Consider the following 19,769-nt stretch of genomic DNA (forward strand, 5'->3'; position numbering starts at 1 on the left):
TACTGTGTGTGCACTTCAGTTTGGATGTCACTTGTCACTATATAAGTTATAAGTGTAGATGTTTGTACCTGCTTTCAGCAATACTATCTGGTCATTCTGACAGAGCTCCATAAATCCATCTATCCGTTTTGCAAATTCCACCACATACTGAATGGCCTCTGTTACCTTCACAGCGCAGAGCTGCCACATTACCTCCCTCTGCTGCATGGAAAAAGCAAGAACGAAAAGGGTTAGCAAGTGCTGTTTTACTAATAACCAGAGTGGGGTTTAATGGAATTATAAACATAAGTAATTTATTGATTTATAGTATTCAGATATGAGTAATACATTACTTTAAAAACATAATCCATATGCAATGTGCAATGGACATGAAACCCAAGAGGCATATATGTGCAGCCACCAATCAGCTTGATACGACACAAGCATTTACATATCCCTTCAACAGCTCATGGTTAGGGATTGGGCGAATGTGTTTATATTCAAATTCGAATGTTAGAATGAATGTTATTGTAGAAATTAGATTTACATAATCGAATGTTGATAAGAACGAATATTCTTAAAAATTCTATAATCAAATGTTATTTACAGTTTTCAAATGTCACTTTCAATTTTAAAATGTTCATAATTAGATCGAATGTCCACATTCGAAATTTTAAATGTAACATTGGATTTAATAAAGACTATTCAGAAGTTCAATAGTTCATCTAGTAAGGAATTTAGTAAATTGATCCACAATAGATACAAATATATCAATGTTTCTATTTCGAATATTGCATAAGTCGAATATTACATTTAAAGAAAGCATTAGAAATATTATTACAAATATATCAATTCAAATATTGCATAATTCAAATCAAATATTTACATTAAAAGAAAAAATTTCGAAATACTATTACATTAAACGAATGTTAGAATCTTCTACAAACATTAAAAATTTTGTTTAATTTTTTGAATGTTGTGAAACATTCGCCCGTCCCTACTCATGATATATAGCTGGTTTTGGAGACAGCCTGCTCAGCTTTCTTCACATTTTGCAGATTACAAGTGCAGCACTAATTAACGCTCCAGCTTGAACGTTGAAGGGACATGAAAATAACATAAAATTTTAACCAACTTTCCAGTTTACTTCTATTATCAAATTTGTTTAATTTTCTTGGTATCATTTGTTAAAGGAGCAGAAATGCACTACTGGTTTCTAACTGGACACATGTATGAGCCAATGACAATCTGTGTATATATGTAGCCACCAATCAGCAGCTATATTGCTTGCCTTTTTTTTTCTAACACCTGAAACATTATATCTTTGAGTCCTTATAAAACTTTTTTTAATAATTTTTATTAGATAGTATTATTATGTGTAAATATACTTTGTAATGGGTTTTTTTAATGCCTTTTAAGCGCAATGCCCATCCAAATGCCCTTTTCAGGGCAATGGGGAGCTTAGGTTTCTTTAGTTAGGGTTTTATTTGGGGGTTGGTTGTGTGGGTGGTGGGTTTTACTGTTGGGGGTTGTTTGTATTTTTTTTCAGGTAAAAGAGCCGATTTCTTTGGGGCAATGCCCCGCAAAAGGCCCTTTTAAGGGCTATTGGTAGTTTCGTTTAGGCTAGGGTTTTTTTATTTGGGGGGGGGGCTTTTTTATTTTTTGAAAGGGCTATTAGATTAGGGGTAATTAGTTTAAATATCTTGTATTTTGTTTTTTATTTTCTGTAATTTAGTGCTTTGTTTTTTTTGTAATTTAGTTAATTGTATTGAATTTAGTTAATTGTATTTAATTTAGGTAATTTATTTAATTGTAGTGTAATGTTAGGTGTTAGTGTAACTTAGGTTAGGTTTATATTACAGTTACATTTGCATTTATTTTAACTAGGTAGTTAGTAAATAGGCAAAACAGAAAGAGAAGCAGTCTGCCAGGAACGAACAGCAGCATCAATAGCTTGTTCTATGGCCCGTTGCCACCTGGTAGTAGCTTCTATCTGACCAATTGTGCTTTTCACAGAGGAAAACTTTCCTGTAGTATATCAGTCTGATCCCGCCGACAAGGTCAGTCCAGCCCCAAAATACCAGGCAATTCTCCTCTGAACAAGGAAAAGGCAACCCCAAACGATCGTTTCGGCCTTCTGTGGGCCTCGTCAGTGAGGTGCAGCCATATTCCTCTAATAACTATTTATTAACTATTCTATCTAGTTAAAATAAATACAAACTTGCCTGTAAAATAAAAATAAACTCTAAGCTAGCTACAATGTAACTATTAGTTATATAGTAGCTAGCTTAGGGTTTATTTTACAGGTAAGTATTTATTTTTAAATAGGAATTATTTAGTTATTAATTGTAGGTTTGATTTAGATTTATTTTAATTATATTTAATTATTTAGGGTGTAATAAATTTAGTATAGTGGTGGCGACGTTGGGGGCGGCAGATTAGGGGTTAATAAATGTAGGTAGGTGGCGGCGATGTTAGGGGCTGCAGATTAGGGGTTAATAATACTTAACTAGTGTTTGCAAGGCGGGAGTGCTGCGGTTTAGGGGTTAATATGTTTATTATAGTGGCGGTGATGTCCAGAGCGGCAGATTAGGGGTTAATAAATATAATGTAGGTGTCGGCGATGTCAGGAGCGGCAGATTAGGGGTTAATAAGTGTAAGATTAGGGGTGTTTAGACTCAGGGTTCATGTTAGGGTGTTAGGTGTAAACATAAAATGTGTTTCCCCATAGGAATCAATGGGGCTGCGTTACTGAGCTAAACGCTGCTTTTTTGCAGGTGTTAGACTTTTTCTCAGCCGGCTCTCCCCATTGATGTCTATGGGGAAATCATGCACGAGCACGTACAACCAGCTCACCGCTGACTTAAGTAGCGCTGGTATTGGAGTGCGGAATGGAGCACAATTTTGCTCTACGCTTACTTCTTGCCTAATAACACCGGGTTTATAAAAACCTGTAACACCAGCGGTGTAGGAAAATGAGCAGTGACAATAAAGTGCAAGTTAGCAACGCACCCCTCTTACCGCAAAACTCGTAATCTAGTCGTTAGTTCTTTTATTTTTCCCCTTTTTATGTAATTAGCTCTGAAAATTAGGGATTCTCTAATTCTCAGAACTTAAAAAGCACTCTGCTGAATGCTCAAGGCTAACTCTGCTACATTTATTTCTCTAATTGGCTCTAACTGATCACAACTGCAAACTATTGCACTTTATACTAACAATGTGACTGTGACTATAGCCTTGTTGTCTGCAAACTATTGCACTTTATACTAACAATGTGACTGTGACTTTAGCCTTGTTGTCTGCAAACTATTGCACTTTATACTAACAATGTGACTGTGACTTTAGCCTTGTTGTCTGCAAACTATTGCACTTTATACTAACAATGTGACTGTGACTATAGCCTTGTTGTCTGCAAACTATTGCACTTTATACTAACAATGTGACTGTGACTTTAGCCTTGTTGTCTGCAAACTATTGCACTTTATACTAACAATGTGACTGTGACTTTAGCCTTGTTGTCTGCAAACTATTGCACTTTATACTAACAATGTGACTGTGACTATAGCCTTGTTGACTGCCAACTAAAGCCCAGTTGGGCTCCTCCAAATAAGGCAAATGGTAGGTGGAGTTTGGTTACTAAAAACAATTGCAGTAAAAATTATGTTAATTTGTTTTTAAAATGTTTAGACTTAGCTGATATGTTATTCTATAACAGCACAACAGAAATGTCTTGTGCTTACTGTCACTTTAACACATAACATTTCACTCCTTTTATTCCACTGGTAGCATGGGGGATTTTTATTGTATGATTCATCTAGAGCATACAATTTTTAACAACTTTCTGGTTTACTTCTATGTCCTAATTTCAATTCATTCTCTTGGTATATTTTGTTGAAAAGCATATCTAGGTAGGTTCATGAGCAGGATTGCACTACTGGGAGCTGATGATCTGCACATATATAACAATTGTCATTGGTTCAGCTCATGTGTTCAGCAAGCTACCAGTAATAAATTGGAAAGTTGTTTAAACTTGTCTGAATTATTAAAGAAAGATTTTGGGTTTCATGTCCATTTAAAGAGGTGATTTTTTAAATATACATTTTATCTCTATCTAACTTGATCTATCTATATCTATATATCTATCTGTATCTCTTATCTATCTCTCTATCTAACCCTGGGGTTTACATAACTACTATAGAATGAGAATATATTAGAGTATTCTAGTATAAAGTGAAACCTAGTAATATCAAATCGCCTGCTTTTGTAGTCTACAGAGCAGGTTTCTTGAGAAGTGCCAAGGAATAAAGCTTCAAGCGTTTCAGAACAGCAAACAAGTTGACTATGAGCCTTCCAGATACACCAGATACAGTTTCAATAGAATACAAGCACAAGTCATCTCAGGAAATTGAGGATAAAAAAGAGAAGGTATGAGACATAAAGAGAAAACTGATAAGGCTTGACAGAGACAAAAGCCAATGCTGCCAAGTAACAAGAGGCCTAGTCTAAATGACAGCTCATACGGTATATTGTTTTATTAATCTCTACACCGCGTCATCTATTTTAACGTGTTGTTTTTAGTCTTTAGTGCTTTACAAAATGAAAGTGATACTGTTAGAGATGGCAACACCCATAACATGGAGCATGACTTACAATCTAAAGAGGATAGTAACAGCTCTTGTACATTAGTAAGACAAAACACAGTAAGAAAACAAGTAATAATATACGCAAAATTAAAATATTCCATAGAGATCATTATGCTGCAAATGCACTTCTATGTATTGAAATGGCTCAGGATGAGATCAGTAAAACTGCACTATTTAACATCAAATAAATGCATCTTAACCTGTTAAAAAGGCAATAGCAGTTTCACAGCAATAAAGGGTTACAAAGCAGATAAATAGCCTGGCTCAGTGCAAAACAAAGCTGATCCCCTCTCCTGTGCCAGGCTGCTGACACATTGTATCTGCCTGTTACCAATACCTTGCTCTGGTAACTCTCAATCTCTTCCTGGAGGAAGGTCTGCCACGTAATCTGCTGGAGCTCCTCGCGCAAATACTGGCAGGTCTCCATGTGGGACTTGGAGATGTTTTGTGCAAGATGTTCTGGAGAGAGAGAAGAGATGAGAAAGTAAGATATAGTTTGCATGAGACAGATAGTGATAGAAAGGGGAAAGAGTAAATAAAAGAGTTTGACAGAACAAAAGGGAGAGCAAAAAGGCAAACAAGAAAGTGTGTGCCCGAGAAGCAGGGAGAGAGAGAAGTGTTGGGAGAAAAAGAAAGAGTGAAAGAGAGAAAGAAAGAAAAAGAGAGAGAAAGAAAAAGAAAGAAAAAAAGAAAGTTAGAAAGAAAAAAGAGAGAAAGAAAAAAAAAAGTTAGAAGAGTGACACTGTGTGTGTGTGAGTGAGTGAGAGAGAAAGAGAGAGAGAGAGAGAGAGAGAGAGAGAGAGGACAGTATAAAGTGAGACATAAGGAGAAAGCAATTTTGGTTGAGAAAGAAAATAAAAAAGTAAGGAAAGAGAGACAGACGTGGCAACAAGAGAGACATAGCAAGGAGAGTGACAAAATGTGTATGAGTATGTTATGTATAAGTGTGTGTGTGAATGTATGTGTGTATATATGAGTGAGTGTGTGTGTGTGTATATATGTGTCTTTGTATGTGTGTGTGAATGTGTGAATGTATATATGTGTATGAGTCTGTGTGTGAATATGTATGAATGTGTGTGCATGTGTATATATATATATATATATATATATATATATATATATATATATATATATATATATATATATATATTAGTGTGTGTTTGGTAAAGCATAAATTTGTGTGTATGTATGAGTGTGCATGTGAATGTGTGTGTGTGTGTGTGTGTGTGTGAGAATGTATGAGTGTGTGTGCCTACAGGGAGTGCAGAATTATTAGGCAAATGAGTATTTTGACCACATCATCCTCTTTATGCATGTTGTCTTACTCCAAGCTGTATAGGCTCGAAAGCCTACTACCAATTAAGCATATTAGGTGATGTGCATCTCTGTAATGAGAAGGGGTGTGGTCTAATGACATCAACACCCTATATCAGGTGTGCATAATTATTAGGAAACTTCCTTTCCTTTGGCAAAATGGGTCAAAAGAAGGACTTGACAGGCTCAGAAAAGTAAAAAATAGTGAGATATCTTGCAGAAGGATGCAGCACTCTTAAAATTGCAAAGCTTCTGAAGCGTGATCATCGAACAATCAAGCGTTTCATTCAAAATAGTCAACAGGGTCGCAAGAAGCGTGTGGAAAAACCAAGGCGCAAAATAACTGCCCATGAACTGAGAAAAGTCAAGCGTGCAGCTGCCAAGATGCCACTTGCCACCAGTTTGGCCATATTTCAGAGCTGCAACATCACTGGAGTGCCCAAAAGCACAAGGTGTGCAATACTCAGAGACATGGCCAAGGTAAAAAAGGCTGAAAGACGACCACCACTGAACAAGACACACAAGCTGAAACGTCAAGACTGGGCCAAGAAATATCTCAAGAATGATTTTTCTAAGGTTTTATGGACTGATGAAATGAGAGTGAGTCTTGATGGGCCAGATGGATGGGCCCGTGGCTGGATTGGTAAAGGGCAGAGAGCTCCAGTCCGACTCAGACGCCAGCAAGGTGGAGGTGGAGTACTGGTTTGGGCTGGTATCATCAAAGATGAGCTTGTGGGGCCTTTTCGGGTTGAGGATGGAGTCAAGCTCAACTCCCAGTCCTACTGCCAGTTTCTGGAAGACACCTTCTTCAAGCAGTGGTACAGGAAGAAGTCTGCATCCTTCAAGAAAAACATGATTTTCATGCAGGACAATGCTCCATCACACGCGTCCAAGTACTCCACAGCGTGGCTGGCAAGAAAGGGTATAAAAGAAGAAAATCTAATGACATGGCCTCCTTGTTCACCTGATCTGAACCCCATTGAGAACCTGTGGTCCATCATCAAATGTGAGATTTACAAGGAGGGAAAACAGTACACCTCTCTGAACAGTGTCTGGGAGGCTGTGGTTGCTGCTGCACGCAATGTTGATGGTGAACAGATCAAAACACTGACAGAATCCATGGATGGCAGGCTTTTGAGTGTCCTTGCAAAGAAAGGTGGCTATATTGGTCACTGATTTGTTTTTGTTTTGTTTTTGAATGTCAGAAATGTATATTTGTGAATGTTGAGATGTTATATTGGTTTCACTGGTAAAAATAAATAATTGAAATGGGTATATATTTGTTTTTTGTTAAGTTGCCTAATAATTATGCACAGTAATAGTCACCTGCACACACAGATATCCCCCTAAAATAGCTATAACTAAAAACAAACTAAAAACTACTTCCAAAACTATTCAGCTTTGATATTAATGAGTTTTTTGGGTTCATTGAGAACATGGTTGTTGTTCAATAATAAAATTAATCCTCAAAAATACAACTTAAATTCTGCACTCCCTGTATGTATGTTTGAGTGTGTGTGCGTATGTATGTATGTATGAGTGTGTGTGCAGAAATGTATGAATTTGTGTGTATGTATGAGTGTGTGTGCAGAAATGTATGAATTTGTGTGTATGTATGAGTGTGTGTGCAGAAATGTATGAATTTGTGTGTATGTATGAGTGTGTGTATGTGTAAATGTATGGGTGTGTGTATATGTGTGTGTGTGTATAATAGTGTGTGTGATATATGAGATTGGATGTTTGTGTGAGATATGAAAGAAAGACTGCATGAAAGAGAGAGAAAGAAAAGAGGAAAAGAGAGGTTTGAGATAAACACAATTTAAAGACTGTGAAAATAAAGCTGTTTCAGGTAATCCTCATTCACTTTTTCAAGAAAACATGTTTGATATTTTACCACCAGCCCTAATAAGACAGAAAAAATAAATTGTACAACCACTTATCTACTTCAGAGCATCTGGGAGGATTCCCTGACCCAGTACCCCACCAGATTTATCTTGAAGATACCAGAAATATATCCCATACATCTTCTAATACTATCCACTCTGTCTACAAGAGCTTCCATTTACATCCTATCTTCCAATATTAAAGAGACACAGGATGCATTCAAATTACATCAAAAATTATTTGATTTAAAAATAGTGATCTGAAGCATCTTGAAGTACAGACAGCTCCCACTCTCCCTTAGTTAAACAAAACAGATTTATTTTGTACAGTCAATTGAGAGATGCATTCTGTGTGCAGAAAACTTGGTTTAAAAAACCAAGCCGCCACCATGTGCTTAGGGATTGTCAATGCTGGCACGCACTTGCTTGTGCTGAAAGGAGGTAACTTAGATTTTAGATCACTTGTTTTTCAAATACAAACTTTTTATGTTAAGGTGCTGGAAAAGAAATGTGTTTAAATACTACAAATAAAATTAATTATTTCTTCCTGAGATATACATTCTCCCCACTAGGGTTCAGTGCAATACAGAGCAAACCACAGAATGTGTTTTACAAAATTATGAAACTCATGACCATTTTATATACAGGGAGTGCAGAATTATTAGGCAAGTTGTATTTTTGAGGATTAATTTTATTATTGAACAACAACCATGTTCTCAATGAACCCAAAAAACTCATTAATATCAAAGCTGAATAGTTTTGGAAGTAGTTTTTAGTTTGTTTTTAGTTATAGCTATTTTAGGGGGATATCTGTGTGTGCAGGTGACTATTACTGTGCATAATTATTAGGCAACTTAACAAAAAACAAATATATACCCATTTCAATTATTTATTTTTACCAGTGAAACCAATATAACATCTCAACATTCACAAATATACATTTCTGACATTCAAAAACAAATCAGTGACCAATATAGCCACCTTTCTTTGCAAGGACACTCAAAAGCCTGCCATCCATGGATTCTGTCAGTGTTTTGATCTGTTCACCATCAACATTGCGTGCAGCAGCAACCACAGCCTCCCAGACACTGTTCAGAGAGGTGTACTGTTTTCCCTCCTTGTAAATCTCACATTTGATGATGGACCACAGGTTCTCAATGGGGTTCAGATCAGGTGAACAAGGAGGCCATGTCATTAGATTTTCTTCTTTTATACCCTTTCTTGCCAGCCACGCTGTGGAGTACTTGGACGCGTGTGATGGAGCATTGTCCTGCATGAAAATCATGTTTTTCTTGAAGGATGCAGACTTCTTCCTGTACCACTGCTTGAAGAAGGTGTCTTCCAGAAACTGGCAGTAGGACTGGGAGTTGAGCTTGACTCCATCCTCAACCCGAAAAGGCCCCACAAGCTCATCTTTGATGATACCAGCCCAAACCAGTACTCCACCTCCACCTTGCTGGCGTCTGAGTCGGACTGGAGCTCTCTGCCCTTTACCAATCCAGCCACGGGCCCATCCATCTGGCCCATCAAGACTCACTCTCATTTCATCAGTCCATAAAACCTTAGAAAAATCAGTCTTGAGATATTTCTTGGCCCAGTCTTGACGTTTCAGCTTGTGTGTCTTGTTCAGTGGTGGTCGTCTTTCAGCCTTTCTTACCTTGGCCATGTCTCTGAGTATTGCACACCTTGTGCTTTTGGGCACTCCAGTGATGTTGCAGCTCTGAAATATGGCCAAACTGGTGGCAAGTGGCATCTTGGCAGCTGCACGCTTGACTTTTCTCAGTTCATGGGCAGTTATTTTGCGCCTTAGTTTTTCCACACGCTTCTTGCGACCCTGTTGACTATTTTGAATGAAACGCTTGATTGTTCGATGATCACGCTTCAGAAGCTTTGCAATTTTAAGAGTGCTGCATCCCTCTGCAAGATATCTCACTATTTTTTACTTTTCTGAGCCTGTCAAGTCCTTCTTTTGACCCATTTTGCCAAAAGAAAGGAAGTTGCCTAATAATTATGCACACCTGATATAGGGTGTTGATGTCATTAGACCACACCCCTTCTCATTACAGAGATGCACATCACCTAATATGCTTAATTGGTAGTAGGCTTTCGAGCCTATACAGCTTGGAGCAAGACAACATGCATAAAGTGGATGATGTGGTCAAAATACTCATTTGCCTAATAATTCTGCACTCCCTGTAGTGACGATTTAAAACCTACTCCAGAACAGAGCAAGATGCCATACACAGACAGACTACAGTATGTAGCTTTTAATTTAAGACATGATTGTTAGTTGATGGTCACATTTTATATATAATTTATTAAAGAAGATTTAGAATTTGAACATTCAGGAAAACAACCCATAATAAGAGAAATTAATATATCAGCCTGAAAGTATCATTTTAAGAACAGTTACTCAAGTAAAAATAAGTATTGCAATCAATTGATGTAAATAGTATAAATTTGGATCACTCAGGCATTCACCAAATAAATCCTCAAATGTATCTGACTAGTATCATTAAGGACTTATTATAACATATGAAAACCTCATCCATAGGAAAATCCACACCTCACTGATGAACCCTTTAGACTGTCCAAACTCACCAAGTTCTGCCATAGAAACGGTTGGGGAAGTCTCTCCGTTGGTGAAGGAACAATATGGGAAGAAGGATGATGCAGGCGTGTAATCACACAGAGGCTCTGGTTTGATGCCATTAACATCTAATCCAGACTGGTCTGGAGATGGTTGAATGTCCAAGTAGAAGCTGCTGACTGCTGACTCAGATTTTCCTTCCTCTGGTGAGTGCCCTTCCATGTAAGTCCCCAAATCATCCCGCAGCTCAGTAAGACCATTTGGGGTCAGGCCATATCCCACAGGTGTCAGTGGTTCAGCTTCTCCTGGTTGCTGCTGGTGGTCTCGTTGCTGCTGCATGCGATGTTTTTGCACCTCCGCATATAGACTGTCCCGCTGCTTTTTTGACATCCGACCAAACTTTACAGCTGTGTAAGAGAAGAGGTTAGGGTCACAAAGTGTGTTACACCAACGATTAAAAAACCAAACATATTTGCCATAACCGCTATAACCACTAGAAATCCTGCTCTATAAGGAACAAGCCAATATATGAACGGTTTACAGTTAGGTCAGCTGTCCTTACCATCCCGTGACATTCCTACAGAGAGGCATTTCTGTAGTCTGCAGTGCTGACATCGGTTCCTGCTCGTTCTGTCAATCAAACAGTTCTTCTGTCGTGGGCATGAGTATGTAGCATTGCTTTGCTGGCTCCGTCGGAAGAAACCCTATACATATTAAGAAATAATTACAAAAGACATTAGAAATGATCAAGAAGAGCATAAGGTACTACAATAAATACAAGGCAGGGACTGCAAACCTCTATGTAAATTTGCCTTGAATAATTAAACTAGTTTATCTCAAGTAGAAGGTATTTCTTGATATTAAAATAAACTGTACAAAAAGGAAGTTTCCTAGCAATGGTCACATATTTCTTAATACTAGGTGCTTTACTAAAGCTACAGGTATCATTTTGATAAAGTGCTTTTAGACTGGAAACATCATTGCTAACTTACTATATATCAGACCATATCTGGAAGAGTACTAGGTAGTTTTATATAATCTAAGGGAACCACATAATAATCAGATTTTATAAAGTTCACTTAAAGAGAGCTTGACTCTGTAAACACATTGGAAGACAACTAGAATATATCAAACCCCATAAACACACTGGGAACAGAACCAGGTGACATAATCGTATACAGATGTGTACAATGTGAAAGTGATACCAGAACCTATTAACACCTCATGAAAACAACAAAGTGACTAAAGGAACTCATCAGAAACAGAACCTAATAATGAGGACTCACACAAAACACTGGGAAAAGAACAAACAGATGCCACACCCTAAATGCATTTCATAAACAATTAGATGAGTTCACACCCTTTAAACACATAGATAAGTGAACAAGTTGATACTAAACACTAGAAACATCTCAAAATGAACCTGTAGGTACCAGACTGTAAACATATATAGAAAGGATAAGGGTAGCATCAGGCCTTATAAACACATAGTACAGAATAGCTATAGCTTTATCTCATTGTACATGGGTGCATGACTACAGTCTTAAGGGCTACAACATACCCTGATTTAAGGATGCATCTGCTAAGGGAATAATTGAGTTAGCTGAACTAGACCCTGCCTCATTCTTAGAAATGGAGACTAGGAAATCCTCACTTTTCTCCAGGGCCTCCATCAGGGGGTGACAGGGGTGCTACAGCAGAGTGCTAATTGAGCATGGGAAATGTTATTACAAGGAGTAAAGTATTAGCATTTGAGAGGATTTCTGAGTGTGCACTAAACCACTATGCACAGTGTGAGACAGACTTGGCACTTTGTTTGTACAGTGTGTGCCTGAGTCAGACTGCAGATCACTTTCATTTGCAGAGGAGGTAGGACTTACTTAGCAAATGCTTTTTATTTCTTTGTGCAATTTCGGATTGTAACTTAAGTGTGTTAGTAGTTGCATGGTGGGGCCAGGGGTCCATAAAAACATATTTTTTTTAGCAGCAGTGTATTTATGATTATTTGACAATGCTGTAGAAATTCTATATTTAAAACCATGCAGAAATGTTTCCTCTTCAAAACACAAATGTAGGTGCCCTTTTGGCAGATATGCATTTATATATATATATATATATATATATATATATATATATATATATATATATATATATATATATACATATATATATTACATTCCAGTTTACTGCCCCTTTATGCAAGGGCTTTCCAGATGCAAGGAGGCATTTTATCTAAGATTTTTACATCTGCATAGCATGTTATACTCTCAGACTAAGTTTGCTCAGTGTTTGAAATGAGACAGGTTAACTTAAAACTGTTCAGTTTACACTACAGCTGACATAATTTTTAAATACATACCAACAAGCCTAAATCCTGCATTTAACCAGATCTAATGGTATGAGTACCACAGCTTATGGTTCCACCAAGACCATATAGAGTACAGCATTTTCAAAATCCATAAGTACAGCTGACAGATGGGAACATTTGTACACTATATTTGAAGTGGTGCTCTTGGTTGGGGAAAATGGGGAAAAATCAAACAAACATATGTCAACCTTTATAAAGTACTTTTCTTCATCTAGCCATCTACCCAGATCATTAATGTACAATTTTGAATTCACAGAATTATTTTTGTTTGCACATTTACAAATATGATTCTTTAAAAAGTGATCTCTTAATTTCTGCAATTTTTTATCATGCATGTCACACATTGTTGATTTAGGGGATGCAAGTTGCATAAATGTTTCCTCCTGTGAATGTTTCTGTGGGTGTCTGTGTTTATGTCTTTGTGCTTGGGTTTGTGTCTCTATGAGTGTGTATGTATTTTTTTCTGTGGGTCTCTCTGTGAGGGTGGGTGTATGTCTTTGTGCATTTTCTGTGGATGTCTGTGAGGGTGTGTGCGTATGTCTTTGAGCTTTTTCTATGGGTGTCTCTGTGTGGGTGTGTGTATGTTTGTCTTTGTATATTTTCTCTGGATGCCTCTGTGAGGGTGGGTGTGTATGTCTGTGTTTTCTGTGGATGTCTCTGTGATGGTGTGTGTTTTCTGTGGTTGTCTTTGTGAGGGTGTGTGTAATGTATTTGTGTGTTTTCTGTGGATGTCTCAGTGAGGGGGTGTGTATGTATGTCTTTCTGTGTTGTATGTAGTTGTTTCTCTGTGTGTGTATGTCTTTGTGTATTTTCTGTGGGTGTCTCTGTGTGTGTGTGTGTATGTCTTTGTGTGTTTTCTGAGGCTGTCTCTGTTGGTGTTTCCTTGGGTGTATGTGCAAGTTTGAGTTTGTATGTGTGTGTGTCCATTGTCTGTTCCTTTAGGACATTTTGACCTTACTACTGATTATTCACATCTTTCTACAGACTTTGTGACTAATGAGACCTTTCCGGAAGTTGCCAATCAATCTACCATTTAACCTTTAAATTATTGTTTAGGCAGTTCAGGGCCCTTCCTTTCAGCCACTACATGCTGTTGTCATCATTTAGTTGGCATCTTCCTTTACAAAAAGATAATCAGAACTCCATATTTTGTTTTCTAAATCTCCTTTTTTTACAAAACTGTAGTTTACCTCATTACTTGTCAGCTCAATGTAAACAAGTGCTGAGTGTCTGTTTGGGTGTCTGTGTCTGAGTGTGTTTCTTTGTGTGTCTGCTAGAGTGTCTATATGTGAATCCTTATGTGTGAGTGTGTGTGTGTGTTTCAGTGTATGAGTGTGTCTGTGTGTCTGTATGTTACTACCTTTACAACATTTTCAAGTTTAGACACTTAAGAATAAAGTGCATATACGTTTTAGTCACTTGATCAAAAATTGCACATGTCAAAGGGGGGGCTGATCAATGGTTAAGTCAAGGGCCCCAAAATTTCTAGTGGCGGCCCTGCTTTTCTCCACCAAACACCTTTTTTTCTCAATGTGTATTACACCAACAACCAGGAGAGAACCAGGAGAGAAGGCTAAGTATGGCCTCTCAGCTTTCTTCTGACAATTCATATCTAATGAATGAAATCCTACAGTTCATTACCATAACCACTTCCATTCCTGTATACACATATGTCTTAATTAGCTGCTCATTGGCTGTTTAATTACAGCAAAGCAGCTACCAGCTGCCAGGCCTCTCTAGAAGCGGCCATGCTGAGAACTCTCTGCTCAGACTGGTGACAAGGAGACTCTCTGAAAGCTCAGTGATTTATGGCTGGCTGCGGCAGAATCCTCTGGCTCATTAATCTTTCAAATAGAGCCGGCAATTAAAACATAGGACTTTTTCTGACGGGTTTCTTTACCTCTTCCAACCACAAGGACTAATCTTATCCCCAGCGGTTAGCAGAGAAATCTAAGCAGAGATGAAAATATGAGAATTCTGGATGGGTATTAACACTATCATCGCTGTGACTGTAATTAATCCATATACTAGAACAATCTTTCAACTTTTCTATAATTTATACATGTGCTATAATCAGGAATACCAGAATAAATAACTTATGAGCTTGTAGTTTCTTGCTGTAGAAGGGAACTACTGCCAATATTTCATAACCACAAATATGAACTATTATAGGTGTGTTGGATCTTGTAAAAGAGGTGTAGGTAATATTAGGTGAGAGCTTAGAGTAAGGGGTATACACATACTGAAGAACAAGAGGGAAAAACCAAAGGAATGAGACAAATGAATGGAAAGACAGGAGGCAGCGGTGAGAGGAAAGATACATAGAGAGTTTAAAAAGAGAGTGCAAGTTAAAAAAGTGAAAGTGTCAGGTGTAAACAGGAGTAAAAGGCAGTGAGGAAAATGAAAAGAAGACTAACAGTGGGGGTGCGGCAAGAGAGAGGAAAGATAGTGAGAAGATACACATGGTGAGAAGAGATGTGGAACAGAAATAGAGAGCAAGAGAGAGGGGTGAAGGAAAATAATTTAGAAAGGAATGGACAAATATTGGGGAAGTTAGTTTGAGAGACAGCAAGAAAAACGGGGGAATGACGAGAGAGAAAGAGATAGAAAGAAAGAGAGAGATAGAGAAAAAGAGAGAGAAAAGACAGAGAGAGAAAAGAGAGAGAGAGAGAGATAGAGAAAAAGAGTACGAGAACAACATTAAGAAAGGTGATTTTATCAGTTAGAGGAATGCACATACTTTTTCTAATACCATTCTCACTGGTCATAATTTTATTTCTAAATCAGCAACAGAGATTTCTAGGGACAAAACATTGCTGTAGGTGAATGTATATACAGATACAAATGTATTAGCACTATATCATACCTTACAGCCTTCACAGGTGATGACCCCATAATGTATTCCTGAAGATTTGTCTCCGCAGATTTTGCACGGTATTATTTCAATTTGAGCTGTAGAACGAGAAGATAGCACAGAGTTAACTATCAGCACTTTTAAGACTATTCTAGTCCTCAGTCCAATTGTAAGGATAGAAACTATATCACCTCATTATCTTAAGCCTTTTAGGCAATTAAAATAAATTAGACTTATCAGATGTTCTTGAATATGTATTATTGCAGAGAGACAGAGATAATTAAACACATGCATGTGTGTACCAAATTACTTCTCTGCTTTTATGCTAGTGTGCCCTTAATGAAGAAAAACATTATCATTACTATTAGCATCATCGTTATCTGTGTAAATAAATTCATTTTTTAATTTAGTCAATACAAACAAATTGATACTGTCAGGATTATACTCATGTGAGCTAACCATCTAAGAGTGGTGTAAAGGGACATTAAACTATTTGAGATGTTAATATAAAATGATTAATCATATATATGAAAAAAACTCTGCAATATACTGTAATTATTTATTTTGTCCCCTTTTCATGGAATTCCATTCTGAAATCATGAGCTTTTCAATTCCTGTTAGAAATAGAATTGCACACTGTTATATTCCACACAGCCAATTTATAACTGTCCCTAATTGGCCACAGCAGAGAAGGTAACCTAAGTTACAACATGGCAGCTCCCATTGTTTTCTAGACACTAAAACTTTACATTAATTTTGCCAATATTTAAACAACTAATGAAACTTTAAAAAATACATCTACATTTTATTCTCAGACTAATATTTTCTTTAAATGCATCATTCTATCTAGCATTTATTTATGGCCAAATTACAGGTGAAGTGTTAACTGTACTAGAAGTAAACTTTTTGTGCCCGTTATGTTGCACTCTTATTACAAGTTAAAAGTAAACTGTTTTTGCTTGCACGGTAACCGGACGTGCAGAAAAATCAGAACTTTTTTTGTATGTGCATGTGAGAACGTATTCCCTCATAGAAGTCAATGGAGCAAAAAAGTGGAAAAAGAACCTAACACCCTACTCACGCACAAACCCAATCGCATATTCTTAAGTGCGCTAACCTGACATGAAAATATGAATATTTCACATTCCAATGTTCTTCACATAGCAGAAAATTTTCTATTTATTCATAAATACATATTTCTACATATATATGATGGTTTTTGGTACAATATATATATATGCAAAACACGGGTGGGGTCAGCACTCTCAGGCCGGACCGGGTACATATCCTATGACCCTGCAACATAGAAATGTATATGTATGTATGCTTTTTGTGCAATATTTTTGAATAATCTTTGTTAGATGGTGTTATTATGAGTGTAACTGTACTTTGTAATGTATTTTTGATGAGTTTTGTGACACATTTTTGTTTCACGAAACAGTTAACCAGAGCTCTGAGATTGTGCTAATCTGCTAACTTCAATTGCGCCCTAGCGATTGCGTTTACTTACATCTTGTAATACGAACAAAAAAAACATCCGCAAAAAAACGCTTATCACTTGCTCGTAGCTGTTATCGCTCCACACGCAATTTAGCCCTTAATTTCCCTTTTAGTATGCAATGGTTATGGATTGTACCTTTAAATGGACTGGGGAATGGTAAGATGAACAGGTAAATGGTATCAATAATATAAAAAATTAGGTCATTTTCTAGGTTTTGTTGATAAATAATTTTTAAGTGAATGACAATCAAAGAGAATTTTGGAGTCAACACAATCGGCTAGATTTAGAGTTTTGTCAGTAAAGACCCGCGTAGCTAACGCAGCTTTTTTTCCTACCACTGCTTCCAAACAACGCTGGTATTTAGAGTTGTCTGAAGGGCTGCGTTAGGCTCCAAAAAGGGTGGGTTGAGCTGAATTTACCGCCACTTCAACCCTCAATACCAGCGTTCCTTACGGTAGTGGTAAGCTGGCAAAACGTGCTCGTGCACGATTTCCCCATAGGAAACAATGGGGCAGTTTGGTATGAAAAAAACACCTGCAAAAAAGCAGCGTTAAGCTCCCAACGCAGCCCCATTGTTTCCTATGGGGAAACACTCTCTAAGTCTGCACCTAACACCCTAACATGTACCCCGAGTCTAAACACCCCTAATATTACACTTATTAACCCCTAATCTGCCGACCCCGTTATCGCTGACACCTGCATTACACTATTAACCCCTAATCTGCCGCTCCGGACACCGCCGCCACCTACATTATCCCTATGAACCCTTAATCTGCTGCCCCTAACATCGCCGACACCTACATAATATTTATTAACCCCTAATCTGCCCACCCCAACGTCGCCGCTACCTTACCTACAATTATTAACCCCTAATCTGCCGACCGGACCTCGCCACCACTATAATAAATGTATTAACCCCTAAACCGCCGCACTCCCGCCTCGCAAACACTATAATAAATAGTATTAACCCCTAATCTGCCCTCCCTAACATCGCCGCCACCTAACTTCAAGTATTAACCCCTAATCTGCCGAACGGACCTCGCCGCCACTATAATAAATGTATTAACTCCTAAAGCTAAGTCTAACCCTAACCCTAACACCCCCCTAAATTAAATATAATTTTAATCTAACGAAATAAATTAAATCTTATTAACTAAAGTATTCCTATTTAAAACTAAATACTTACCTGTAAAATAAACCCTAATATAGCTACAATATAACGAATAATTATATTACAAAATTACCTGTAAAATAAATCCTAACCTAAGTTACAATTAAACCTAACACTACACTATCAATAAATTACAGGTAATTTTGTAATTATTTTAACTAGGTAGCTATTAAATAGTAAATAACTATTTAATAGCTATTGTACCTAGTTAAAATAAATACAAAGTTGCCTGTAAAATAAATATAAATCCTAAAATAGCTACAATATAATTATTCGTTATAGTGTAGCTATATTAGGGTTTATTTTACAGGTAAGTATTTAGTTTTAAATAGGAATACTTTAGTTAATAAGATTTCATTTATTTTGTTAGATTAAAATTATATTTAACTTAGAGGGGTGTTAGGGTTAGACTTAGCTTTAGGGGTTAATACATTTATTATAGTAGCGGCGAGGTCCGTTCAGCAGATTAGGGGTTAATACTTGAAGTTAGGTGGCGACGATGTTAGGGAGGGCAGATTAGGGGTTAATACTATTTATTATAGTGTTTGCGAGGCGGGAGTGCGGCGGTTTAGGGGTTAATACATTTATTATAGTAGCGGCGAGGTCCGGTCGGCAGATTAGGGGTTAATAATTGTAGGTAAGGTATCGGCGACGTTGGGGGGGGCAGATTAGGGGTTAATAAATATTATGTAGGTGTCAGCGATGTTAGGGGCAGCAGATTAGGGGTTCATAGGGATAATGTAGGTGGCGGCGATGTGCGGTCAGCAGATTAGGGGTTAAAAATATTTATTATAGTGGAGGCGATGTGGGGGGACCTCAGTTTAGGGGTACATAGGTAGTTTATGGGTGTTAGTGTACTTTAGAGCACTGTAGTTAAGAGCTTTATATACCGGCGTTAGCCCATAAAGCTCTTAACTACAGCCTTTCCATGGGCGGTAGGAGTCTTGTCGGTAGAGGTGTAACGCTCACTTCAGCCAAGACTCTAAATACCAGCGTTAAGAAGATCCAATTGAAAAGAAAGGTTACGCAATTGGCGTAAGGGGATCTGCGGTATGGAAAAGTCACGGCTTGAAAGTGAGCGGTACACCTTTACCTGGCTGACTCTAAATACCAGCGGGCGGCCAATAGCAGCGTTAGGACCCCTTAACGCTGCTTTGACGGCTAATGCAGAACTCTAAATCTAGGCGAATGTAAGGTGTTATATTTCCCAAATGCAGGGGAGGGGGAATTCTAACTGAGTGTCTTGGTCACCTAGAAAAGTATTTAGTATTTAGTTATGGGGAAAAGTTATGGGAGGTGGCGACCATGAATACTGTATATGATAAAATCAATTTTGAATGTAAGGAATTGCAAAGAAAAGCAGCAAATGGGAAAGTAACTTGAAGAAAATCCAAACTAAAAAAAGTGCTTACACAGTCAAAACGGAGCTACAAGAGAGGAGTGTTATAAAATAATAATGTGTCATC

The 19,769-nt window shown here is 37.5% G+C and overlaps 1 protein-coding gene across 1 annotated transcript in view; it reads right to left on the reverse strand.

The window, feature by feature from the left end:
* RORA (RAR related orphan receptor A) overlaps positions 1-19,769 on the reverse strand; it is a 106,185-nt gene that overhangs the window by 42,559 nt on the left and 43,857 nt on the right. The window contains exons 2-6 of the mRNA XM_053717351.1: positions 15,644-15,729; positions 10,972-11,113; positions 10,421-10,816; positions 4,960-5,081; positions 69-201 (exon numbers count right to left, since the gene is read on the reverse strand). Coding sequence (XP_053573326.1) covers positions 69-201; positions 4,960-5,081; positions 10,421-10,816; positions 10,972-11,113; positions 15,644-15,729 — 879 coding nt within the window. The remainder of the gene's footprint in view (positions 1-68; positions 202-4,959; positions 5,082-10,420; positions 10,817-10,971; positions 11,114-15,643; positions 15,730-19,769) is intronic.

Source organism: Bombina bombina, chromosome 6 (assembly GCF_027579735.1).
Source record: "Bombina bombina isolate aBomBom1 chromosome 6, aBomBom1.pri, whole genome shotgun sequence".
Lineage (NCBI taxonomy): Eukaryota > Metazoa > Chordata > Amphibia > Anura > Bombinatoridae > Bombina > Bombina bombina.